Source organism: Girardinichthys multiradiatus, chromosome 18 (genome assembly GCF_021462225.1).
Source record: "Girardinichthys multiradiatus isolate DD_20200921_A chromosome 18, DD_fGirMul_XY1, whole genome shotgun sequence".
Classification (NCBI taxonomy): domain Eukaryota; kingdom Metazoa; phylum Chordata; class Actinopteri; order Cyprinodontiformes; family Goodeidae; genus Girardinichthys; species Girardinichthys multiradiatus.
Genome location: NC_061810.1, coordinates 23,527,185 through 23,554,938, shown reverse-complemented (window position 1 = coordinate 23,554,938; position 27,754 = coordinate 23,527,185). Strand labels below are relative to the sequence as shown.

General features: G+C 37.7%; 1 protein-coding gene across 7 annotated transcripts in view; it reads right to left on the bottom strand.

Moving 5' to 3' along the window:
- The window catches only part of gria4a (glutamate receptor, ionotropic, AMPA 4a), a 214,488-nt gene extending 187,062 nt beyond the window's left edge, over positions 1-27,426 (bottom strand). For all 7 annotated transcript variants that reach the window (XM_047390617.1, XM_047390618.1, XM_047390619.1 and 4 more), the window contains exons 1-2: positions 27,072-27,426; positions 23,835-23,993 (exon numbers count right to left, since the gene is read on the bottom strand). In XM_047390617.1, the coding sequence (XP_047246573.1) occupies positions 23,835-23,993; positions 27,072-27,165 (253 nt within the window). In that variant the 5' untranslated portion in view covers positions 27,166-27,426. The remainder of the gene's footprint in view (positions 1-23,834; positions 23,994-27,071) is intronic.
- Between the last annotated feature and the right edge of the window lie 328 nt (positions 27,427-27,754).

The following is a 27,754-nucleotide window of genomic DNA, read 5'->3' as shown; positions in this document are numbered from 1 at the left end:
CCTCTCAAGAAGCTGCCTTCAGCCAAGGAAATGGAGGACATTCTGGCATGTGAGGTTTTTCACCTTCATGGCATACCCACAGACATTGTCTCAGACAGAGGGGCCCCAGTTTGTGTCACATTTCTGGCAAGAGTTTTGGTCCTTGCTGGGGATTATTGTTAGTTTGTCTTCAGGATTTCACCCACAGTCGGATGGACAGACTGAGAGGGCCAACCAGGAGGTGGAGACCAAACTTTGCGCACTATGTGAGTCAGACGCAACTAAATGGTGTCAAAATTTACCCTGGGTTGAATATGCTGTCAACAACCTCCCGGCTAGTGCCACGGAGTTATCCCCTTTCCAAGTTGTGTTTGGTTTTCAGCCACCCTTGTTCACAGTCCAGGAAAAAGAAGCTGAGGTTCCTTCTGCTCAGGACGCGGCCCTAAGATGTCAGCGCATGTGGAGGAAGGCAAGAAGTTCTATGATCAGAATGTCGGAGGTGCAGGCATGCAGAGCAAATCGTTGGAGAATCCCTGCTCCAAGCTACCAGGTGGGACAGAAGGTTTGGCTGTCCACCAAGGACCTTCCATTCAGGTTGACTCCCATAAGCCGGCACCTCGTTTTGTGGGACCTGGCTGTTCGTTTATGTCTGCCTCATGCCAAGAAAGTTCACCCTACAAAAACTTTTGTGTGTAGTTATCCAGCGTTCCTTCCTGACCAATCTTGTTCTCTGACCTTGCCTTGCCTCACGGATTTTGCCTTCTTGCCTGTCCCTTGTCTGACGGATTGGATTTCTGGATTTCGACTGTGTTTTCTGCCTCTGGTTTTCTGCCTCTGCCTGCCCCTTGTCTGACGCCTCTAGCCCTGGAATTCGACCCTGTTTCTGTCCCTGGATTTACGCCTCAGCCTAACCACTGGTTTATTCAGCCTGAGCTCGCCTGGCTCTCTAGTCCGCCTGGAATGTTTGTCAAGAGGACAATCACAGCTCTCTGTGTTCCGGTCACAGCTTCAGCTGATTCCTCTGAGGATTTGGATCAGTTAGCAATCCGACTTCAGTCTGTTGGACGTTTCCTCATTAACTGTCTGGATCACTTCCTCCTCTGGATTCTGTGCCTCATCCCCAGACTGAGAAGGTTAGTGGCTTTATCTAACTCCTTGCAAATCCTGAGTTTTATTCAGCCACTAAATAGTCTCTCTGTTCTCAGTGGTTCCTGAAAGCTGACTGCTGTTCTCCTGCTCTCTGATCCTGAGTTTCTGAATAAACCTTTTAACTTATCACTTTGTGTTTGGCTGAATTTTGGTTCTCTGTCTCTGGTCATGATACTGGCATTGCCTATGCAAATTGTAAAAATTGTAAAAAATGAAAAATTGAATATTTTAAATCAAACAAAGTATTCTGAATCTTATAGAAAAAGGATCTCTGAATAACTGTACTGTATATCCGAATTGTACAAAGGATTCTGCATGTCTGTCTTATGTCAAAGAAAGTCATACAATTATTTGGGGTCTATTGCTTTTTATTTTGGTCAAGAAAAAAAACATATTGTGGCTTAGCACAAGAACTGGATATGGGACACTCTTCCAAAACACTTGCTGTATTCAGCGAAGTTTATTAAATGTGTTTAGGTTTGAAGAAGATTTTAATTTCCTCATGGAAAATCTGGCCCTCAAAAAATTAAGCATGAAGCATCAATTCCCTTTGGTGTGCAACATTTGTAGTTCGGGGCTGCACAAAATAAATTGTAGTGCCAAAAATGGCCCATGGACTGGAAACTCAGGATATAGAGTTTTAAGGGTTTTTATTGAGAATTTTTAATAATACTGTGAAATGCAAATGTTAGAAAACTATTAATTTTTTTTTTAAACACTGATACTAAATACTAAATGAAACCCTAAATACTAAATGAGACACAACATGAAACTTTGTTATCTAATACAGCGTTCAGTTGGAGAGATACCTGTATGGTTATAAATATGAAGCTACAGCTAACACGAAAAGATTGTTACAACCCCATTTTACATAAACCCCACTGGCTAATAATAAAAAGTATAATTTTCCAGTAAAATATGAGCAGCAGCACATCACATATCAAACCTGCAGTCTTTAGCTTGCACATCCGCTTGCTTTCTCTGCTGATTACGAGCTAAAGATTATTAATAAGACTCGAGTCACACATCACGAAGTCAAGTCATGTCTTTATAAAACATGTCTATGTCAAGTCTGAAGTCCTTGTGACTTAAGTGAGATTCGAGTCCAAGTTTTAAACCATCTCACCATCTCTGCTTCATATTTTCTCAAACACAGCCACAAGCCAGATGATGCGGGTTAGAATGAACAATCCTGTTTCCAATCCAAGTTTCTTTTAGTTCCTCACAAAAAGTTACAATGTTAAGTTTCTTGTTTGAGTCATTTTTATAAATATGTGGAGATTCCTTTCACTTGTTCATGGTAATGAGTCTTTGGTTGTTGGTAACTTTTCTTTTGTCAGAGTGTGGAAGCAAATGGGACACATACTAGACCATCAAGCTCGCACAAAAATTACCATTAGAGTTTGTGTTTCACATTGTTTTCCTTTCAAAATATATTTTTTCACAATGAGAGACGAACCACTTTCTGTGACAAGGTTTGGAATGTGGCATTGAGTCTGAGTCAAAGGCCTGAGCTAAAATTATGCTGGCCTGCCACCAGGATGCACACAGTCCTACTCATCCTGCCTGTTCAGACATAAAGACTTGTCTAATTATGACACAGACACTCTCTACATTTCTACACTCATTAAAAGAAAAAGGCAAGGTGAGCTTAGGGAGGTAAATATAAAAGCAAACGAACATCCATCTATCATTGTGACTGTCTCAAGGACTAAATCGATTGAGTGAGTTTTGGATGCAGTTAACAACCTCAGAAAGAATAGCCAGCATGTGAGTGGGCAAACTGCGATGGGACAAGTTTAAAACATACACACATATTCTTACTTCTCACACATGTACATCCACACAGATAAGCCGTCAAGTGTATGGAAATAGGAGTCAGTACTGTCAGGGAAAAAACTGACCTCTAAGACCAGTAAACAAACAAACAAGAAAGCATCGTAACACTCCCATAGCTCTCTCACTACCTTTCACAAAGCTTGGATGACTTGATTGCACTGCTATGTATGTGTGTGTGCCCATGCTCATATTGATGAATGCCTATTCTACCTGCATCTTTATGTGTATCTACCTCACTGATAATCACCAAAGAGTGTATAATTAATTATTTTCCTCCATTTCCACGAGAGCCTTTTTCCCTCCTATATGAGCCCTGTTCCATCTCTGATCGCACTAATAGCTTTTTAGCTCCCTTTCCTGTCTCTTCCTATTTGCAAGTGCAATGAATTACCGGCTGGTTACCTAAGAATCTATAACCTGTTCTGCATACCAATGGGCAATTAAGGATGAATTGGTTCGAATCTGATGCTGGCCTCAGAAGATGGTTTCAGAGAATCTTTATCTGGTAGATGGAACAAAAACAATTTTAACTTATACAAATTAACATGCGATTGTTTGTACACATCCACAAGCATATGCACACACACTTGGTTTTTTGTAGAAAAGGGCAAGTGGGAATAGTTAATCCTTAATGAATGAAAATCCTATGTGAGGGTTTGTGTGAGCTTTTTTTGTGCCAATGTTTGGGTGTGTGAGGATAAAGGTCATTTTTCTCATCTCTAAGTGAGCCCCAGTGAGAAGGGTTGAGTGGCAGCTCTCATCAATATTAACTAATGCCCTTCCTTTCATCTACATCATAAATCCATGGAAACAAACACACATACACACACTCACATCTTACAGGGATTCAGGGACTTTTTGATGTGGAAGTGTGTGTAAAGCATGCTTAAATTACACGGTGAGCCTTGTGATTAAGAGAAAATGTCCAAATACGTGTTCCTATGTTAAAACTAGAGCACTAAAATGTTTAGATAAGCACACACAGTATTTGCCTTTTCCCACATCACAACAAATGTCTATGTATTTTGAGATTTAATGTGACAGACCAAGACACAGTGCATAACTGTGATGTATGTGGGTTTCAATTTATTTTTAGAATAAAAATCTAAACAGTGTGAAATTAATATTTATTCAGCCCCCCTGAGTCAATATTTCTGAGAACCACCTTTTCCTAAAATCACAAAAGCAAGTATTTTGGAGTATGTTTTAAACAGGCAAAAATGTGTATCAATTATTTGCAAAATAGGTAAAGCTCAGTCAGATTGGATAGAAAGCATCTGTGAACAGTAATATTCAACTCTGTTCAGCTTCTTAACTGGCTTTAGGTTTGGACTTTGAATGGGGCACTCTAACAAAATAACCCAAAAATAAATAAATAAATAAATAAATAAATATATATATATATATATATATATATATATATAGTTGTATATTCAGGGTTATTCAAGTATCACTCGAGTATCAAGTCTTTTGCAGCCTCTAACCAGGTTTTCATCAAGGGTTGCCTTGAAATTAACTACATCCCTCTTCCTATCAACTATAACCAGCATGCCATTCTCTGCTGAAAAAAAGCAAACCCCCATCATGATGCTCCCACCACATTTCATAGTGGTGATAGTCTGTTAAAAGTTGTGTGCAGTGTTTGTTTTCCACCATACATAGATGCTTTAGCATTTCACATTTATTCCAGAAAGTTCAGGTTTGGTCTCATCTGACCAGAGCACGGTATTCCTTGTTTAAAATGTCCTTGACATAGGTTGTGGAAAAACCATGCATGGTTGTCCTATCAAAAGATTCTCCCAACTGAGTTGTGGATCACATCCCATGGGCATCTTGGCTACTTCTATGATTAGTGCTCTCCTTGCCAAGGGTGCAAAAGCTAAACTCCACAAATTGATATCTGAATTGTCTGTTGTGTTCCTTGGTCCCCCTTGTTCACTAATGCTCACTAATGTTGTCTAACCAATATCCGAGGCCTTTAGAGTTATACTGTTATACTCAGATCAATTCACACACAGGTGGACTTTATATATGAATTAGGTGATCTCTAAAGGCAGCTGGGTGCAGTGGAGTTATTTGGCCTTACTGTAAAGGGGCCTGAATACAAACAGACACCACACTTTTCAGATTTTAATTGTAAAAGCCTTTGAAAGCCACTTCATTATTATGAACTGCTTGGTATGAGTTTATCACATAAAACCCAATAAAACACAGATTTCTAGTTGAAACATGACCAAATGTAAAACAAAAAAGGTTCAAAGGGGATAAATAGTTTTCAAATACACTGTATTTGGCCTTTGCCTACTAACAAATAGTAAAAAGTGATTTCAAATGGAGGAAACAGCCTAAAGGAAAAGAGAAATGAGGAGGTGCCTGAAATCACTGAGTTGGTAATTATGTACAACTGTACGAGAGTGCTCATGAATGCAAGAAAAGCATGCAGGAGATAAGTGAAGGATAAAGAGAAGACATTCTGTAAGTGGAAATTATTTGATCGGAACATGAAAACAACTGAAGCTCAGGCGAGACGCAGAAGAACAACAAAAAAAGATGTCACAGACAATTACAGCAAACATGGCTCTCTGCACTGTAAACACTCCTGTGTTTTGCTAAGGTGACATGTAACATTTAAAATCCACTGCCTTCTCTTTTCATGTTTTCACTTTCCAAATGCCAGAATCCAAAAAACAACACAGTGGAGAGAGCTTTTTTTTCTGTTTGCTTAACAGCAATCATGCCAACTGGAGTTAAAAAAGAGCTCCTAATGAAGCACATTATACAGTAAAAGGCAGATGAAGCTCCCACTGCTTGTCCATGTGAGTTTGCAGATGTGGGTCAGAGTTTGAGTTAAAAAGACACATTCATTTTTTTCAAGCACGCAAAGTCCGATGACCTGAAGGGAGCGCTGCTATTCATGGAGACACACAGCATGCCCCAATAATATTATTCATTTTTCATCACTGTGGTAGCTGGAACAGAAAATACAAGACAATATGGTGCTGACCTGCAGGTGATTGATGTTGTCTGTCTGAACACAGCTAATATGTTAAAAGGTTTTTCTCATTGTTACGTTTTTATCACTTGGCTGTGTATCGCAGTACATTGTGGGAGGATAAAACTCAGCTTCAGGCTTAGGTTGTAAAATCTGCAAAACAAAATGTCTCACTGTCTCATCTTGCTTCAAGGGACTGCACACCCACAAGAAATAATTTCATTAATATGAGTTTTAGCATGACTCACTAAATACTGATCCATTATCCTTTCTGTGCACCATTCCATTACTTTGGCCTTTGCTGCAAAGACTTAAATCATTATAGAGATGAGCAGCCATCTGTTACATTTTGTAACTAATAGCAAAACCTTGACAAGTTTTTTTTTGCTGAAAACAGCTGTGTGGGGAGCATATACACACTTAAAAATCAATTTACTGACATTGAAAATGAGGAGGAGTTTTTCTAATATGTTTTGAGTCATCTTGATTTCTCCAACATTTTGGTAGACGCAATGATTTCAGACGTCTTTAAATTTATTTCTACAGTTTTCTATGTGGAACTGCTTGAGACAATGCTACAGTATACAGAGGCAGGTAGTTGCAAAATGTATTTGTGATTGAGAGTGTTTGTCTTTAGAAAGGTTTTATTATCAAGACTGCTGACATCCTTTGAAAGCATTGAATGCACAATGCTTTGTGCCTTTAGTTACTTTTTTCAGCTGCTGTTTTGCAGGGAGGTCTGAAGATCCAACATAAAAACTTAATTACATTTTTAAAACAAGAACTGGGTGCACTGGTTTCATTTTGCTGTGAATTATCTCTAATCTACATGTGGTCAAAATTCTATATACAGGTTAAAATACATAAATCCCTCCCCTCTAATATTTCGATAAATATCACTTAATAATTGGTAGAGAACAAATTGCCATCAATAAGCTTTTTGCATACATTTAACTAAATATTTGACCACTCTTTTCGACAGAAATGGTGGAGCTCAATTTAACTTGGTTAGTTTGTTGCACAGCCCAGACATTTTCTATAGGATTGATTTGGTAAATTCCAGGTGCTTAATGTTAGTCTACTTTATCCAGTTTAAGAAACGTTTTTTGTGTTTTGGAACTTGTTTGATGTCCCTGTTGGAACATCCACTTATATTACAGTTTAAAGAAAAATATATGCACAGGGCAGAAAATAACTCAGCTTATCTGAAGCAGATCAAACAATCAACCTAAAAAGGAAACAAATGTGTGGAGCAATGCCAGTCAATAAAATAGATATGCATAAAAATGCATAGGATGACAGTATGACAGTTTTTTTTGTTTATTCTTTTTATGCTACTTTGCTAAAAACAATGTGCTTTATTTCTTTATGTAAGGTAGTTAATCTACTTAATTTTTCCTAAAAATCCAAGACTAAAAATTAAGTCGTCTATTGGCTTTGTTCTATTCAAGAAGGGACATTTTGCCCAATACCATTCAACCAGATTCTGTATAGTGTATACTAATAACTAACCTTAGATCTTTTTATCAAGATCAGTAGTTCTTGTGGTGCAAAAAATAGTTATCTAGTTATCTAGTTGGATAGAGAGCAACAACGGCTTTTGGAAAGATAGCTTACCCCTGGTCAACTTGATTTGAGGTAGAGTTAAATAATTTAAAGTTAGCTCTCTGTCTTCATTACTCAATTCACTTGTGAAATGCACCATTTCCACTAGGAATTAAAACATCCACGCAGCATGATGCATAATGCCACTTGCTGTGTATTATGGCTGTGTAGACAGAAAGGCCTTTTCGATGTCAGAGGTCAGAGGAGAATGATGGCACCCTATCAAGCCAAAAAAAAAAAAAAGAAATCACAAACATAACCTGGATGCTTTGGTCTCTTTGTGATTGAGGATTGTGGGCAAGAACTTGAGACCTGAAGTCCATTTAAGCAATTTTCAGGACTTGCTGTTCATGAGTTTTTTTTTTGTCTTTGAAGCTCTACAAAAGCTTCGAAGCAGTTATGTTACAGGTGAATGAATGTCTTCACCAAATTTACAATTTGATTGTATATTTAATTTCATTAAAATTTACAATTTCTACAAAATCTTTGCACTTTGCACTTCAAATAATGTGTTGCAAAAATTCTTCTTTTACCCTCTTACAAATCGTCAGGACTTTTTTTTTAAATTGTATGGGTGCTATTTTAAGAAAGTATCTAGAAAATGTTATTTGCGCTTTTAACCATGTTAAAACCCTGTCTTTTTTGGGAAGGTCATTCATGCAGCACTTTTAACTTTTTTTGTAATGATCATGTTATGGCAAAAAAAATACAGCTTGACAAAATTTGACAACAACTGTTTGCAAAGATACCACAAAATCAGTAATTTTTGGCGACAATCACAAAAAAGCATAGCAAAATCCTGGATGGACTGACAGTATACCCATCTTCTGATGGCTACCTCCAGCAAAACAATGCACCATTTCACAAATCTCAAACTTGTTTAATGAACGTTACAATTTCACTGTACTTCGTTGCCCTCCACAGTCACCAGATCTCAAACCAATAGAGCACATTTTGATTTTTCTAGAACAGGAGATTCACCTCACTTATGTGCAACCAACAAATCTGCAGCAGCTGTTTGGTCAAAACAAAACAAAATCTCAGAAGATGTCTCCAACACCTTGAATCTATGACACAAAGAATTAAGTTCAGAAAGCAAGTCCAACCTAATACTAGCATGGTGTCCCTTATAAAGTAGTCAGTGAATGACTGTACATTCAGAAAAAGAACATGACCAACTTTATTTTTCTAATACAAAAATCCACCTATGACTGTAATAAACCTATTTATCACCAACAATATTCAAGTCATATGTACTTTAGTTTTGCTTTTTCAATACAATAAAGGCAACTGACTTTAATTCAGGCCAAAAACTGAGAACAAAACATGTAAACTATACTGTATCAGTATCTGCAGACGTATCTGCTCCTTACAGATTTTACTTAAATTAAACCACCTCAAATTTTAAAAAACTTTACAATATAGGATTATCAATAATAACATGCTTTAATGCCAAGAAGAGCTTCAAAGATGTCACACTGATCCAGCAATCATCTTGCCAGAGTTTTAAAGATCCTCTCATTTTACTCAGTTTTCCTCTGTGGTGTCATTAAAAACACATATGGTATCTAGAAAGTCACTAAAGATGGATGATGGCCCTGTACTAATATTAGGTTTCACATATCTTCAAGAGGACTGAAGCCTTTAATGAAAGAAGCAAGCAAAGCAAAGGCACAAAGCCATGACATTAGATATATGTAGACAAGTTGGCAAATCAATGTTTATACCTGTCAGAAAGACATTAATAATGGAGAGAGAGGGGAGGCAGGGGAGGGTTGTGTAAAAACATATTTAAGGGTGTGTTTGTGTGTCGATGTGGGTGCTGGTATGCATGGCTGAGATGCTGGCTGCATGAGGAATCTATTTAATCAAAGCTCCAGGCTAAGATGTGTAGAGGAAGTTGGACTCACTAATGTACTCTTTGGAGGTGTGTGTCTACAAACGTATTTGCTCCAACTTCACGTCTGTCTACTTTAGTGGTCATCGATGCGTCAACACACTTTCAATTAAAATCCAGTTGAGCACAGAGCCAGCAATTTACTCATCAACATGGGAATAAAGGTTAATTTTTGTTCAGCCTCTGTATAAGACATGCTGGATCAGTCTTTTCATATTTAGAGCAAACAGAAACAGAGCTGTGGAATAGATAAAGACTAAAAATAACTTAAATTGTTTTATGTTTATATTTATTTAGTGAAATAATGAATGACAACAATAAACAATAGCATTACGAATGTCCTATTTTTTTAAATTACTGGTTGGCTGTTTTTCCTTGAACCTAACCTTTCCTTTTATACAATGCTTGCTTGTTCCAAATAGCCAACAGACTGTAAATTAATTTCCATTTACCTTTAAAAAAGTTGCATACATATGTATGTGAAAAGGAGTTTTCATCTCAATGACTTAAAAAGCAGTGTAAAACTTTGAGAAGGTTTTAACAAAATATTGTAAGTATTTTTGATTCATAGAAAATGTGGCTGAAGAAATCTTTTACATACTTCAACAATAGACGTTGACTCGAAGACTTTATAACTTAATGGAAATCTATAGAATTTTAATCTGAAGATCAAGCAGTATGCCATGTCTATAAGACACCACAGGGGTGGCATTGTATATACATTGGTAGACACATAACCTTTTTTTTCTCACTGTCTGATATAAAATCAGACTAAACATTTCCTGTTTTAGGTCAGTTTGGAGTATCAGAAGAAGTTCTGTTTGCTAAAATGACAGATGAGATTTTTATTTTTCGGTGATTTTGCACTAAAACATCCAATTCATTCATTCACACAATTATAAAAAAGTAAAAACACCGGCCATTTTAATGTGTTTAGATGCTATGTGTATGCATCAACCCCTGGATAAAGCAAAATATGTTCTGAAGATGCTGGCTGAAGCTGGTAGGAGATCGGTATTACCTAAAGTGAACTAATCCATTACAGACATGCAGACCTGGCGACAGGTTTGCCGGGACTCAGGACAGCCATCTGCCTGTCACGCTCTCTGAACCGGTGGGGTGTTGACGACAGATTTGGCGACGCAGTTAAGCTTCATTGTGTCTCTCCCCTTCACCCCCCAGTCGCTCCAGCATCACTTTCATCTGCACCCCTATCAATCCTGCCCATCCCCTATCCTATGCCCTAGACAACAGATCTGTCCCCCCAAACCCCCTGTTTCAACCCATGCCTCCTGACAAAAAGCCAATGCTTCAAAAGCAAAACAACAAACTGCTACATAGTTGGCATAATTATTATAGCAACATCTTAAGACACTCAGTAATTTATAACTTAAGTACAATAGGTCCTCCAAATGACAACGACCCTATCATAGTCTAACAGAAATATTGTGGCCAGCACCAAAAAAGTGTGTACAAGCAAGGCAATCAATAATGGTGTTGGTTACACCAGTTTGGTCATGGGGAATGGACCAAAGTTCCAGCAACCCCAAAATGTCTTCTCTGCCATCACCTATTGCACTGAGGAAGACGCTCTGCACTAGGTATGAGATTTTCTACATTGCCACCCGAAACTGTAGAGTGACGCCATGAAGAACATCTTCTTTTACTGTGTTCACCACCTGGGAGGGAAGAACCACTGATCTCACCCTATAGTAGCAAAATTAGATCAAAAGAGCTGCAGGGAGACCTGTTCGCAGTGAGGACGAGATTAATTGCAGAGGGATCACAGGCAACAGTAACTATAGATAAACTCTATGTAAATTGTCAGCTGTTCAAGGACTGGGAGATCCCTCTGTGGCCTTGGTAAAATAAACAGCAGGTTAGACTAAAACATGGAGCACCAGTTATATTACCACTTTGTCAGTTTGTTTGTACTTTCTGTCAAAAACACAAACTCTATCTCTAACTCGCTCACACAGAAACATACACACATACACAAATACACAAGATATCACAACCATTCATCACAGTGGTCAGTGCAAGACGTCTGAGAGGACACACACACAGAGAAATGTATTTTATAAACTTATAACTCAGAGTTCATTAGTGATATGAATTCAATAGAAATGTCACATGGAAATAGAAACAATGTTAAAAAGCATGAACTCATCAAACAGAAAATAAGCTGATATTGTCTTAATTAAAGTCATTTACATATCCAAATATGGACTTAATGTGCTCTCTACACCACAATCACACCATTCTTATTTAGCTAACTATAGTTTGAGGCAGAAAGGGGTAGCAATTTTAATTAATAGAAGCATCTAGTTTTTATGCAAAAACAGCTGATTCAGAAGGGAAATACGTAGTTATTTAGCCATTAACAACAAAGACTGGTGAATTGCTGGTGTATACGGTCCAAATGTGAATGACTCAGTTTTGTTTTTTTTCACAGTCTGTTTTCTGCATTTTCTCCTCAGACTGTGGTAGGAGGAGTTTTTAATCTCACTCTAAACATAAAGTTAGGTAGGCTCAACAGATCTTCTACCTTTCATAATTTGCAGTCAGCTAATACATTAAAACAATATTTGAAAGATGATATTTGATCTGTGTGATGCCTGGCACTACTGCCACTAATCTGTCCATCCTTCTTAATCTCGTATAAAATCAGCAACTCGGTTAAGAAAGATGCATGTGAGGCACATATTCATCCTATTACATTAAGTGACCACTATAATGGTGATGGAAAAAAACTGCAAAATTGGGAGATTAAGCAATGAATTTATTAATACAGCCTGTCTACTTTGATGCCAGATGCAACCAGGTTTTAATAAAGTCATTCACACAATTAGGAAACCATCTCCAGATATCCAGACATCTCTAGAGATCTTCACTTGGTATGCCTGAAATGCCAAGATAGGCCACAGGAAAAAACTAAATGTGTGACTGAAATCATGCAGCTTAAAAGTTAGCTAAGTTTGAAGTTTTTTCTTTTTAAATTATCCTTGCTGTTTCTGAAGTTTGACAAATAAAAATAGTGTTGGTAAATCTAACAAGACAGACACAAGACAGAAAAGGTTTAGTTTGTTTTATTATCAGACAGTGAGAAAAAAGGGTTATGTATCTTTTCACACAATTATTTCAACAGTGTATGTATATAAATACAGACTTATATAAACCTTTTATTATGGGTCAAACAACCATTGTTTTATACCAAAGCCAATTTCACTGTCACATCAATGATTCAGACTTCAACAGCTTCACTCAGTCATGCCACAGAGATAATCTGGTGCAGTCTGCATGTAAATGCAATCAATAATACGTCAACTGTATTGATTCAGGTTGAATTAACTGGAGGGACAATATCTATTGACTTTAAATGACAGATGAGGTTATGCATCCCTGCAATAATGCACCACTAATACCATGCAAGGCTAAATCATCTAGATTTCTTACAGATACAGAATAGATTAGAATAGAATTGAATATTCCAACCTGAAAAACAGTTTCCATTACTAATGTCTGAAAGACTGTCAAAGAACATGCAGCACTCCGTCCCATAGGATATTATGCTTGTTTCACTGAAGCAACTCTGAAGGACAGCTTCAGAGCTGCATTAGATGATCCGTACGAAGACCCAAATGCACACACAGTACATCTGTCCATGTATTAAACAAGACAGATATGCAGAAACAGCAAAGAAGTATTGACAACAGCAACAGCAGACACATGGATGTATGACCCTGAAACAAGAAAATGAATTGTATTCCTGTGTGGGAAAAGGACAATGATTGAGACTGGGATTTTTATGATTCATTCACACTTTCTGAATACAAGAATGGAAAAGTAGAAGCCAAGGTCAGAGGCAGAATACTGAATCCTAATTCGGAGCATTGCTCAGCACCCAGAGTGTAAGTGAAGGATTAATTTAGGGATCCATTCACCATGCCTTAACGGATGGAGGGGGTAGCAAAATATGATGAAAAAAATAGTGCGACAGAAGAAAAAACAGGGACAAGAAAAAGGGAGCGATGGGACAGAGAGGGAAAGAGCGTGATAGACATATGGATGAAGAGAAGGAGAAAAGTGGTTCTGCTTGTTATATTTAGCCTGTAGACAGACAGATGATGATTCTCACTGAAAAGCTTAATTCTCCTAGCAATCCACCACACATTTCCAAATATGTTCATAGAGTGTGTTTCTGTATAGTTGTACCCACACATTGGTCTGGATGATGTTCTCATGACATTTTCTGTCCACCTTTTAATTTATTAATAAAGCACACATTCCTGCATGGTAGCAGAGCATTTACTCCCTGCATATTTTTATTTATTTTATTTATCACTATGTCTTGTTTGTATCTCAGAAGGTCAAAGACGTCTAGATGATACATATCCACGAACTGCAGAAACCTTTTACATTGGCAACAAGACTGTTTGGCTCTGCATGAATTATAGGTCATTTATATCTAGAAAAAGCTACCCAGATCACAATAAAGCCTCCTCCTCTGAGTTAGGTAGAAAACACCTTCAGTGGGCTCTCCTTGTAATATTGAAAACCATTAGGACCATTCATATTATTCTTTCTAATCAAAAAATAAAATGTTCCTTTATTTGGTGCCAATGTTTGGTGCCTTCTTGTAATGTCCAAACTGGCTGGTAAGCGGTGTGGGAGGATATGTGGACTTTGAAAGTGTATTTTGTTCTTTAATTATTTCTCTTGCAAAGGCAATGATTGATGGCCAAAAAAGATCATCTGTGTAAATGCAGAAGAAATATTTTTATGCCTATCCCCTGATGTTTTTGTCCAATGGCCCTCAGGATCTTTTAAGAACTTTAAAACAACTGTCTTACTGTGTTTGACCTTGGCAGTGTTCATCGCAAGAGGCCTTGCTTGTGCAGCCCTACAGTTCTGTCACGCTCATAGACAAAATACCTTTTTGCCTTTGCCAATAGGCAACAGGTATGTTTTAAGGGCCATAGTCTGAAACATTTTATCAACTGGTGAACATTCTGTTTGAGTAAATTGCATATTTTAAGAATTGTTCTCTATTTGTTTTGTCTCTCTTTTGCTCCACTTTTTGCATGTGGAAGCTTCACTTAAAATCTGGTCACGATCCACCTGTGTGAAATGTGAACACTTGTGCTTTTTCCCTGATCTTAATATTTTCATCAGGAATGTATATGTTTAGAAACATAGAGTTGATGCAGATTTTAGGTTTTCAGGACCTCAGTTGCTTTCCAAAGTGCCATGGATGAGTGATTTAGGTGGTACACAGTCACAATACTTATATAGACCTTTTAATAATGATGAAATATAGACATGTGTTTTGCAGCACTATTATTGTGTATTTGTGTTACACATGATATTATTTATCTTAATGTGGTTTTGGATTTGGACTTAGTATCAAATGCCTAATTTTAAATGACTCAGTTGTTTAATCGTTTTATTCTGAACAATCTATATTTAAAAGCTTTTATTTGACACTAAATAAAGATTTCTAACGTATGTTCTGTATTTGTCAACTGATTAAAACCCTAAAGTTTACATTCATACATCTATATTATCAAGGGTGTTTTTTTATGTCTTTGCTGTTATGTGCATATTTTTAATCGCATTGCATTTGACTGTGTGAAACTAAGCAGTTTTAACTAAACTACAAGTAGGTCAGTGGGATTAAACTGGAAGTATCAGAAACAGGAGTTAGGCTACAAAGAGAGAAAGGGGTCTCTGGTGCCCACTGTAACATATCTCAGTCAGTCAGGCTTCAGTGCACGGACACAGACTGTAAAACTCATGCTGGATTGTTTTATGCTCTCAGAAATGAGTGTGCCCTTCCCATGAGCGCGCCACTTTATTCATTACTAATAAATTCATACACTTCCTGGTGCATTATGAGAAACCCACCTAATGTTTATTCATGGAGCTCCTTCCCAATCATCCAGCTTATGTACAAAGATGCAGAATGTGATTATGTTTGTGGGTGAGAGGTGTTAGATGGCTATTAATTTTTTAATCAGTGTAGGTTGCTTTGGGTAATCTTTTCATTCATCTAAGTCTATGATGTAGGCGGTACAAGACAAACAAACTTGGAAATTGCATTACACTGCCCTGATTTATGATTGTATGTGTGACTTGTATATGACAGAAAAAATGTATGCCTTAATGTATTTTAGACGATACTCTAAAGCTTTTCGACACTTTATTGTGAAACAAATCTTAAAGAGAAACATGTCTATATAATACTGTATTGATTCTATTTGCACTCCTTGGTTAACTGCCTCATTGGTTTATTTGTTGAACTTTAATGAGATAAGCACAGCAATATTACAAAATAATCTGCTAAAATAGATGGATTATCCACTGAATTGTATTAATAAGAGGGGTGTGAGACCACGCCAGAAATTTGGCTTGTATAAAGTAAACACGAACATATCACAGTTTAGACTTACTTTCAATTTGCTTTTATTCTAAATTATTTAAACCACTACACACAATGATTTAATTAGGTGCTTCAAAGGGCAAATATATCAAACAAGTTCATTCAGACACTAAACTGAGCTGCTGTCCCATCTCTTTTAATAGGCTAGTATATAGACAAATGGGATAATTATTAACATCTTCAACAGCAAAAACATGCAAACACGTATTGTACTGACACATTCCTAACTACACTTCAGCCATTTACATTAAAGAGGAGTGAAACATTGTTAGTCTGATGATTTATCAACAACAAGAATTAACTGAGCACTGAGCATTAAAAAAATCCTGAGACAGGGGGACAGTATTTAACATAGGCATTTGGCCTAGCTCCCAGACTCACAAACTTCACAAACATTCTCAAAAATGTCATCTCTTGGTTGCCCCTCGAAAACAATTCCTGTTCCCTTATTTGCATGTCAAGTCAGTGAGGAATGTGTTGCACCATGTAAGCACTGTAAGATAATCGTTTGTGCATTGAATATTAATAGTGAAACTGGTATTTAATTTGAAGCTTACAATTCAGCTCTAAATTCAAGGACTACTTCACTCTTTTTTATTAAATTTGGACTGTGTCTTTCAGTTTTATATCTATAATACTTTGATTAGTCAAACACTGAACTGAAAAAAGATTCTGTAAAACCCTCTTTGAAGTGGATGAAACCTTTATTTTATTTGTGAAAACAAGAAAAGAGCAGTTTCAAAACTCTTTTGGTCTTACAACCTATTTCAATTAAGACATATGAAATTTACAACATATAAACTTGTCAAACATGGGCTGAATTATTCTACAGTCATAAAACATCTATACGTTGATGCATAGCACAGGAGAAAGGGCTCACACTTGGGGTAATTCATGCAAGAGTGATACTTGCCCTCAGAAGTGATACTATATTTTTGTAATTTTCAAAAAAAGGTTTTATAATATGTAAGTACTGACTATATGTAATGAAAGCATGTCCCATGACAATGACAAAAAAATCAAAAAGCATCAACCTTTCCCCTAAAATAATTAGCATCAACAGCAGTGTCTCTGTGTATTAACTCTATGATGACTGAATGTCCGAAGGATTCTCTTAAGGATAAAAGGCAGATTCATTGTCAACTAGTCATAGACATACATTACTTACCAAAAGTTAGGGATATTTGGTTTGGTAAAATGTTTGGAAAACATAAAAAAAAACATGCTACGGTGATATTATATCATGAAAGTAGTGCAGCTCTTTGATTAAAGGTAATGTCCTACATCCTTATATGGCAAAACGTTTTCTATTTCACACAGGATTACATGCCGGACTATATACAGGTCCTTCTCAAAATATTAGCATATTGTGATAAAGTTCATTATTTTCCATAATGTCATGATGAAAATTTAACATTCATATATTTTAGATTCATTGCACACTAACTGAAATATTTCAGGTCTTTTATTGTCTTAATACGGATGATTTTGGCATACAGCTCATGAAAACCCAAAATTTCTATCTCACAAAATTAGCATATCATTAAAAGGGTCTCTAAACGAGCTATGAACCTAATCATCTGAATCAACGAGTTAACTCTAAACACCTGCAAAAGATTTCTGAGGCCTTTAAAACTCCCAGCCTGGTTCATCACTCAAAACCCCAATCATGGGTAAGACTGCCAACCTGACTGCTGTCCAGAAGGCCACTATTGACACCCTCAAGCAAGAGGGTAAGACACAGAAAGAAATTTCTGAACGAATAGGCTGTTCCCAGAGTGCTGTATCAAGGCACCTCAGTGGGAAGTCTGTAGGAAGGAAAAAGTGTGGCAGAAAACGCTGCACAACGAGAAGAGGTGACCGGACCCTGAGGAAGATTGTGGAGAAGGGCCGATTCCAGACCTTGGGGGACCTGCAGAAGCAGTGGACTGAGTCTGGAGTAGAAACATCCAGAGCCACCGTGCACAGGCGTGTGCAGGAAATGGGCTACAGGTGCCGCATTCCCCATGTCAAGACACTTTTGAACCAGAAACAGCGGCAGAAGCGCCTGACCTGGGCTACAGAGAAGCAGCACTGGACTGTTGCTCAGTGGTCCAAAGTACTTTTTTCGGATGAAAGCAAATTCTGCATGTCATTCGGAAATCAAGGTGCCAGAGTCTGGAGGAAGACTGGGGAGAAGGAAATGCCAAAATGTCAGAAGTCCAGTGTCAAGTACCCACAGTCAGTGATGGTCTGGGGTGCCGTGTCAGCTGCTGGTGTTGGTCCACTGTGTTTTATCAAGGGCAGGGTCAATGCAGCTAGCTATCAGGAGATTTTGGAGCACTTCATGCTTCCATCTGCTGAAAAGCTTTATGGAGATGAAGATTTCATTTTTCAGCATGACCTGGCACCTGCTCACAGTGCCAAAACCACTGGTAAATGGTTTACTGACCATGGTATCACTGTGCTCAATTGGCCTGCCAACTCTCCTGACCTGAACCCCATAGAGAATCTGTGGGATATTGTGAAGAGAACGTTGAGAGACTCAAGACCCAACACTCTGGATGAGCTAAAGGCCGCTATCGAAGCATCCTGGGCCTCCATAAGACCTCAGCAGTGCCACAGACTGATTGCCTCCATGCCACGCCGCATTGAAGCAGTCATTTCTGCAAAAGGATTCCCGACCAAGTATTGAGTGCATAACTGTACATGATTATTTGAAGGTTGACGTTTTTTGTACTAAAAACACTTTTCTTTTATTGGTCGGATGAAATATGCTAATTTTGTGAGATAGGAATTTTGGGTTTTCATGAGCTGTATGCCAAAATCATCCGTATTAAGACAATAAAAGACCTGAAATATTTAAGTTAGTGTGCAATGAATCTAAAATATATGAATGTTAAATTTTCATCATGACATTATGGAAAATAATTAACTTTATCACAATATGCTAATATTTTGAGAAGGACCTGTAGGTAAGACTAAAAGAGAGTTAAAAAACAGGGTTGCTGAGTATAAAAGTAATATTTGTAATAAAGATGAGAGATCCCCTATTGCTAGACATTTCTTGACAGCCGGTCATGATAACTGTTCACTGAAATTTCAAGACATAGAAGTGGTGCCTGCACATAAAAGATGAGGTGATAGAGATAAACTGCTGCTACAAAGAGAAGCAATTTGGATCCATTCCTTACAGACAGTAAACCCAAAGAGATTGAACAAAGAACTGATGTTAAACTGTTTTCTCTAAATGTAATAATTTCATTTACTTCTATGAATTGTTGTATGTTTACATTTATATTTGTATTATATATTTTGTATGTTGTTGTTAAGTCTTAAGTGCCACTGATTGAACTGGCAGTGTCCACACAGATGTTTCTTCCTTATGGCTGATTGCCTGGTTTGATTCTGATTGGCTTAGATGTTTTCTAACCTCTATAAAGATATACTGATTCTCTTGGATTTGTGACAAGCTGATGACAGCAGGTAGCCAAAACATGTCCTTTCCTTTCTGCCCACATACAATTTTAAGAATTTCTTGATGGGCTGGTTATCCGGATTTTTTGAGCACCTTCGGGTGCAGCCATTCATTCTTCCCTTTTTTTCTACTTTGGAGTTGTTCCTTCTTTCATCATGAAAATAGAGCATTTATGTAGAAGAATTCAATGGTCATTTCCTCATCTCAAATTATGTATTGAAAAAAAAAGCCAACAACAGTGGTGGGAATACCACAACAAAAAATGTCAATGTCTCAATAATGTGTCATGTGCCCTTGAGTATTAATTAGCTTGACAACAATGTCTCATGCTGTTCACAAATCAACTTATTGTCTGCTGAGGCATGGCATCCTACTCTTCTTGAAGGGCGACCCTCCAGTCATTGAGGTTCTGGGACACAGAGTTATTAGCCTCTACATGGCTACTCAGCTAATTCCATGGGTTTTCAATGGGATTCAGGTCAGGTCAGAAAGTGCAGGCCGCTCCATTCAAGGTACCCCAGGCTCGAGCAGCGGTTCCCTAATAATGTGACCCTGATGAGCTAGTGCATCATCATACATGAAGATGAAATTAGGCCTGTGTTTATCATACAGGGGCGCAATGACTGGATTAATAATGTTATTCAGGTAGCATGAGCTTGTCCCTGTGTGTAACGAGGGTAATTTTTCCCATTTCTCTTTGAAATTTCCCCATTTCCATTAGATTAACTAATTCTTATTTATTTGAGTATTTGTTTTTACTATTTTTTATTTTTATTTCATTAGTTAATCTCCTTTCCATAATCTTCTTAAGTTTTTTGTTTCCAGTCATTTATTCTCACGTGATCTCATTATCACATGACTGTAATAGTAAGCCACCGTCAGTGTCTCATTAAACAGCTGCTGCTCATCACGCTAGGTGGGGGATGCTATTTTATAGCTGCCACAGATGTCTGTGTGTGTGAAAAAAAAAAAACGTCAGCTAATTGTCATTCTGAAGTGGGAACTGGTTCTTGAATTCCTGATTCCTGTCTGTTGCTGAACTGACCAGACTGATGGCAAGCTAACCCTAGTCCGAACCAGGAGATCTGATAAATCCCCACCACTCCTTCCAGTACGGTTAGAGGTGTGAAAGGCAACCACATATTCATTTTCACTATGGACTCAACTGGATCCTGCCAATAACCTTTTTTTCCCTGCCCTTAGGGAGTTGAATTGTTGAACTTTTTGCCTTCGCAAAGAAAAAAAACATTTGCGGGGATTCATGTAATTAAATTTTCAAGTACTTGTCTGTATATATTTTTGTAAATATTTTCTAAATACAAATCACTATATTGCGCACTATATTGTTGTCAGTGTGTTTTTACAAGGTACCACTTCCCTCCAGTAACCAAACCGAGAATCTTCTGATTTAGCTTCATTATTAATTAACTCATATAAATAATATTTTGGATACATATACATATATGTTACATGTGCAATTCATAAAGTGTAAGGCAGTTCTGTATTAAGTACACACATCTGCTCACACCACTACCACAAAGACTCGTTTGGTGACAACAATGACTGATGCATAGCCCTCTCCTTGATGTCTTCAACATTCTTGGCGGTCATCATTTCTGCTCGATGTAAATCGACTTTTATCAGAGACAAGCACTGAGGTCCACTGGCCCCTCTTCCAGCGTAAATGTATCTTGGCCCAGGCAAGACAATAATGGATGTCCCTGGTGGTGGGTTCAGGTACTCTTGCTGGTTGAAACATTGAACAGTTGGACATATGCATTGACATTTTTAGAGAAGGTCACATTATTTTCACCTGTAAAGGTTATAGTGCATTTTAGGTTCATCCAGAAATTGCACCCTGAAGCTGAATATCAAAATCTTGTTGTGAGTAGTGTATAGTTTCCTGTTTGCTAATCTGTCTGGTTAATACATTTAAAAAAAATTATAATAAAAACGTTTAAGAGAATGCAACCTAAAAGTCTTAGTGGTAAACTCAATAAGTTTTATTTTATTTTTTTAACAGAGTTTGAGTCAAGAAATTAAGGGACTCTTAAAAAAATTATATGCCTGTTACACTATTGCCAATCTGCCTTTCAATGACATGTCAAGCGTCTTTAGGTAAATAATGCTCCGGTATCTTTTTCCTACATATGTGATACTGTAGTATGATCAGCAGCAAAGCAAGGCTGTCAAGGCACAGATTTTTTTTTTTCAAGATTGAAAATCCCTTAGTACAACCTCTACAATTTAGAGACTTTATATCTACTGCACATTTGCAAAATGACTACATAATTGAAATATTACAGCAATGACCCAATAATGTTGTTACTTAATCTCATGTTACACCATGCAGATGCTCTGCATCTCTCTGTCTGCACAGGTAAAGATTTACTCATGTAGGCATGCAGCTAATGACTATTTGACCACACGGTGGCACTGAAACAGTGTGTACAGAGCACTGACCCTTCAGTCTGAGATGGTCAGGTGAACATTGGGCATGACAAAACGCCAAAAACTGAGGAGCTTACTCTGCCTTTAGGCAGTAGATTACTGTACATTTTTAATTCTTCATCCGAAACACATACTTGCGCATAAAGTGTGAGAGGAGCTTTACTGAACAGAAATTTGAAAAGACAAGCCACCAGGTTAAATAATTTGTGAACTTGACGTATGAGTATTGCTCTGACTCAGGTCAATTATTTGCCACAAAGTTTGGAGTTTCGTAACTGATTTTGTGGTTCTTTTGTTTCCATTTTAATTTACTCTGTATGTTATTTTAGCAATATGTGTGCTACATTGTGGCTAAAAGTTGGTCAATTTTTTTCTAGATGTTGTTAGAAAAAATGACTTATTTTACTTGATTTGCCAGTAAATGTTACTTACAGCAGCCTTAGTGCACTCAGTGTTTTCAGTGTAAGCAGTCTTCCGAACTAATACAGACATGTGTGTACTCAAGCTGACCCAGAAATGTAACACAGAAACTGATATAGAGGAGAGTAAAAGTGCAATAGCTGGACATGAACCTATTAAGCCTTATTCTCAGTTTTCTTTTTTTTTTTTGTATTTTCTTTCAATGGCTGCTATAAACATTATATTTTGATATCCAGTTTCATTATTTTATAAGTTAATACATTCTAAAAATTTAAACAGCCAACAAAACAGAGCACAACATCTACCATTAAGGCAGCAATTCAAATAAAATAGTAACACATCTTCTTCTTGTCCAAACACACACACACTTTTTACTGCCCAGACCATGATGACAACAGCCAATTGCCAAAGGTAAGAGTTGTCTCCTAATAACCCATTTGTGTTCCACTGAACAGCGTAAATTTGTTAAACATCCAATAGGACCCAAACTTTAATGAAACTGAAGAAAAAGAATCACTTAGTAGATAGCTCTGTGTCTCATTCTTAAACAAAGGTATTGTAAAAAAGACTAATTTCACATATGAAATATGTTATACATGTACCTAAACAAAGTAGACCCTAGCAAACTCATATTTAATTGTCTTCATGATTTTTTAATCAAAATAAACAAATACAGAATTAGGAGGACCTGAACTGTCAGCAACAGGCTGCTTAAGTTGCATTGTTAACGCTTCTTTGTCAGCACAAGCGTTACATAATATCTCTTGAAAGCTGGCAGGTTGAGGTGAAGCGTAAAGATCTTAACTGCCAGAGTACAGACGGGGATGGAAAAAGATTAGCTGTCATCCTTCAACAGATCAGAGAAGACACAACTGCCAAGTGATTCTCTTTGTTGTGAAAATAAAGGGGCTATTCTGAACACAGTCAGCATTTTTTTCATTTCAGACTAGTTACGGCTGTAATAACTCAGAGTGGTTGTGAAAAATGACGTCAGTTGTTTTGCAAAGGGAGGGAAGAATATGAATAGACATAAACAACTAAAATATTAACCATGGAGCACTACCTGGGTACGCTACACTGATTTTCAAATTTCTCTCTGTAAAGTCTAAAACCAACATTTCAAAACAGCAGCAGTTGTTGCACAAAAGCCAGTTTTAAATATAGTCCGCTAAAATGTTTCATTGCTGTTTTACCGAATAATACAATTGCATAATCAAACCTTAAAAACATTGACGTACAGATTAAACCAACCAGAATAAAATAATCATAAACCCAATCCTACATCTATTTTCTTTAGATTTTATCAGACAGACCAAATCATAGTAGTGCACAATTGTGCAGTGGAAAGAAGGTGATGAATGCTTTTTTTTCAAATCTGAGAAGTGTGGTGTGAATCTGTACTAAGTCCTGCTGAGTCAACACTTAGAAAGACCTTTAGCTGCAATTCCAGCTGCAAGTCTTTTGGGGTATGTCTCTACCAGGTTGCCATATCAAGACACATTTTTTGAGCATTCTTCTAGACAAAATAGCTCAAGCTATGTCTTGGCACAAGTTTTCAATATTTTTGCAAAGTACTGTACATATAGAGCATTTACATACTTACATGCATTGGTCACTGCAAAGCTGTTGGCAGTCTCTATATTGTCAACGTGTGGAACCAGGTTAAAGGGAGCTTCTGTAGCGTTAGGGCTGGTGTTGTGAAGGAAGATAGCTAGTCTGAATGCTGTGTACTCCTGATCTGTATTCCTAATGAACAGTCCACCTAGACAGGGGAAGGAGGAACAAGACGGAGGGGAGAGGAAGTGAGTTATTGTGGGGCAGAGAGGGGTCAGGTGGGAGCACGTTGAGACAGGGAGATGGGGGGGGGTAAAGATGGATGGGAAAGGCAGAGAAAAACAGAGGAGGGGAAAGAGACAAGAAAACCAATATCTTCATTAGCTGTGTTATAAAAGGTAATTTGTCTTTCCGCACATTCTCAAGCTCTGTCTAACACACAGGCATGAATACAAACGTGCTTGCAGATGCTCAAACTGCTCGTTTCATTGATGAAATCTGAGAAACAGACAGAAAGGAAGAAAAGAGATTTTAAAAAAGCTGAGAGGGAAGTATAATGAGTCAGAGAGGATAACCAGATCATAAGGCATTAGTTAAATTAAGAAAAAGGAAGAAAAAGAGCGTCTTGGCCATTTTACACTGTCTTTGCAGTTAACATTTTGACAAAAAAGAAAACACTATAAAAAGACACTATGAGTTGATAAAACGAAAAAGGTAAATGAGCATTAAAGTGTGGTGGAGATCACCTCTGGTAGAAAAAGGGGTCATGTAATCCTTTCAGGGCACTCTCAAATAACATGTACTGATCAGAGAGGGGCAGCTTCTATTACCTCAACCTGATAAGATATTAATAACAGTAATCTGACACAGCTAACAGCTACAATCAGTCACATACTTTAGATATGTGCAAGTATGCTTAGCTTTCCATTAGTGACATTAGAAGGAAAATAAGGCAAACTGAAAAAGAAAAGGCGAAGTCGATGCATAAGTAATGACTATGACAACCCTTTTGGGGGATGAGTGTTGCTTTTTGCATTTCCACAGATGACAATAAAGGGAAATAGATTCAGAGAAAAAAGATCTCTACACATGAGTCAAGTAATATTTTCTATCTGCTATTTTTTTTTAAGATTGTGTAATTTCTTAGTCAGGTGTAAGATTTTTGTCTCACAACTTTAAGCTTTCACTTTCCACCTGAGTAATTCACATTCTAGATATTATAGGTTTCCAGTTTTGTTAATGTTTTAGAAAATGAACCTTTTATTTATGTTTCTGAACTGGAATTTCTGCAGAGAGATAGAGGATTATATTTAGTGCTGTATTTGTCCAGGTCACCCTTACAAATGAGATTTTAAATCTCAACGGGTCTTTCCTGTAAACAAAGTAAAAATATTTTAAAACATTTCTGTAGTGTGAAACTAGCCTTATTCTGCACAATGAAGATCCATTGTTCAACACAAAATAATTTTAACGCAAACTTGATGAAATCTTAAAATATTTTGGGGGAAATCAAATAACTAAGCCCTTTAGATCTTGCTATCCATCTTCTGGATGTTCTTAATCCTTGCAGGGTCGCATCAGAGTGGGGTGTTAAGCAGAGCAGAGCATCCAAAGAGAACCTATGCATGCATGAGGGCACCCCAGGAACTTTTTGGTTCAAAGCAATAGTGCACCAAGCACTGCGCCACTTGCAGCCCTGCTTTGTGATTACATTCTTTGAACCATCTTCCTAGTAGTTCTCCGATTACTCCTTCAAGTTTTAAAAGAAAACTCAAAATGGAAATAGATTACACTCACAGACTGGAAGAAATGTGAAGGGTGGGAGGAAGTTGGTAGCGACAGATGAAGCATATGAAGGCAGAGCGTGTTAACTAAAGCTCTTTTTCTCATAGGATCATAATCATAATCTCTTATGATCTCTTATCAATTCTGTTACTCACATTAAAAGTTCTTGTTAATATTTTCAGCAGCAGAACAGGCGGACATGGAGAATCCAGACTGAAATCCAGACCTCTTAATTGTAGCTGGGTTGGGTAGCAAACCTCACAATAAACTATTTGTGTAAACAATATTAATGGAACTAGAGCCTAAACTGTGGCAGTTCTGTGCAAGTAAACACGATCTTACTTAGGATTACTGTTTCTTATTTGTGCGGGTTTGCTTTTTTTTATCTTAAAGGAAACAAAATATATACTTGTGATCTATTATTGCATTGCCTACATGCTAATACAATCATCCACATCCAAGAAAGATAAACTGCCTCTTTTAAGTGATATTACAGTTTCCAGAGAATAAGCATGTTACTCCCCAGGTGGAAGCGAAGCGCCAGTGCAACATCCTGTATTTACAGGTAATTTGTGCATTTGTGGAGGACTATACATTAGAGGGCAGCATGCTGTATACCACTTGCTCTACACAATAGTAACATTTTTATTTTTTTTGGTCTTGCAAGATTTTTTTATAAATGCACGAATAAAAAAACTGATGGCTTCATAAATTTTGCGTCTTCACATTGGGATCTGTAGAATAAGTATGGTTGGAACCATGCTTTAACGCGAGTGCATTTAAACTGTAGGAACTGCATGTGTGAGCGCAGAGCAACCAGTGAATATTTAGCGCATTAAGTTTATTGGCAGCTGCAAGGAGACAGTCAAGGAGCTGAATCTCATTATAGGACCTCACAGCTTACCCCCCTCCACCCCACCAACCCTTCACATACAATGCAGTGAGTGTAGCAGAGGTGCAGAAAAAAATAGATTCCATTCATGTGCGGTCCCTTGTTACTGAGCAAAACTGATGCTCCAGCCACAGTTAACTTTATTTCTGAATTGTTAGGAAGGCTTGGAAGAGGTTTATCCCGTCCTAACACAGGGAAGGGGAGGGAGAGAAGGAGAAAGCGACAGAGAGCAGGAATGCTGCAGTATCTAAACAGTGAACATGAGTGGAAAAGGAACAAAGCTCCCTGAAACATTCATGAAGCAAGAACAGCTTTTAAAATATAGTGAAAGAGTTTGTGTCCATTTATAAATCGCCTGAGTCAAAGCATGAAATGCAAATAGGCATTTATGAGGAATTAAATGTGGAAAATGTTTCCATAGTTTTTTGTTGCTCCACTCCATCTTTTTTCAGTAATTTATTGTGTTTTACAGCGCCGGGGGGATTCTAGCGCAGTCATTTTCTCATGCGTGGTAACTCCTGGCCGCTAAACAAACATTAATATTTGGTACGATGTATCAGGTATATAGTGCCTGTGCCGTGCGTAAAAATCAGTAAACCTCCAACTCACCTATCTGCACTGAGCTGGGAAAAGCCCCTGTCACCAGTCCCCAAAGGGCGGAATACACCCCAAGAAAGTGCCAAGAAAAAATAATAATCCTCATTTTTTTTTGTTCCTTTCCTCGGATCCCTTCAGAAACTGTTGAGAGACATTTAGAAAGAGGAAAAGATGCGCAAGAGGTAAAAAACGCGTCAGATGATGAGGAATGTTGTTTTCCCCTCGTTTATTTATTTCCCCAAGTCAGTATTCATGTTCCATGTTGAATTCGTCCCTTTTTCCCCCCTGCAATGTCCGTTCAGGAGAGAGCTGTGAGTCCGGCGCACATGTAAAGACGCGAGGGGAGAGGAAGAGTGGGGAAACTCGCTGGAATGATTGGCGAGCTGGGAGAACAGGCTGCATTGAAGAACTGGACATGCGCGCCCTGCCGTCTCTTTCTCTCTTTCTCACCCACACGCCCCCCTCTTCTCCTCTTTCTGTCTCTCTCAGTGAAATGATCTGTTACTCCCTCAGTCCTTCTCCTCTTCTGCGTCGTCTTCCGCTTTAACTACTCGTACATACGGACGGTTTCGTAACATGGAAGAAAAAATAAATTGCCATAAATGTTTATGTGCATCTTTTAAGTCACATACCATTTGAACGCTTGACCATTTAACCTACACAATCACTGGGGAGACAGCTGACATTACAGTTGT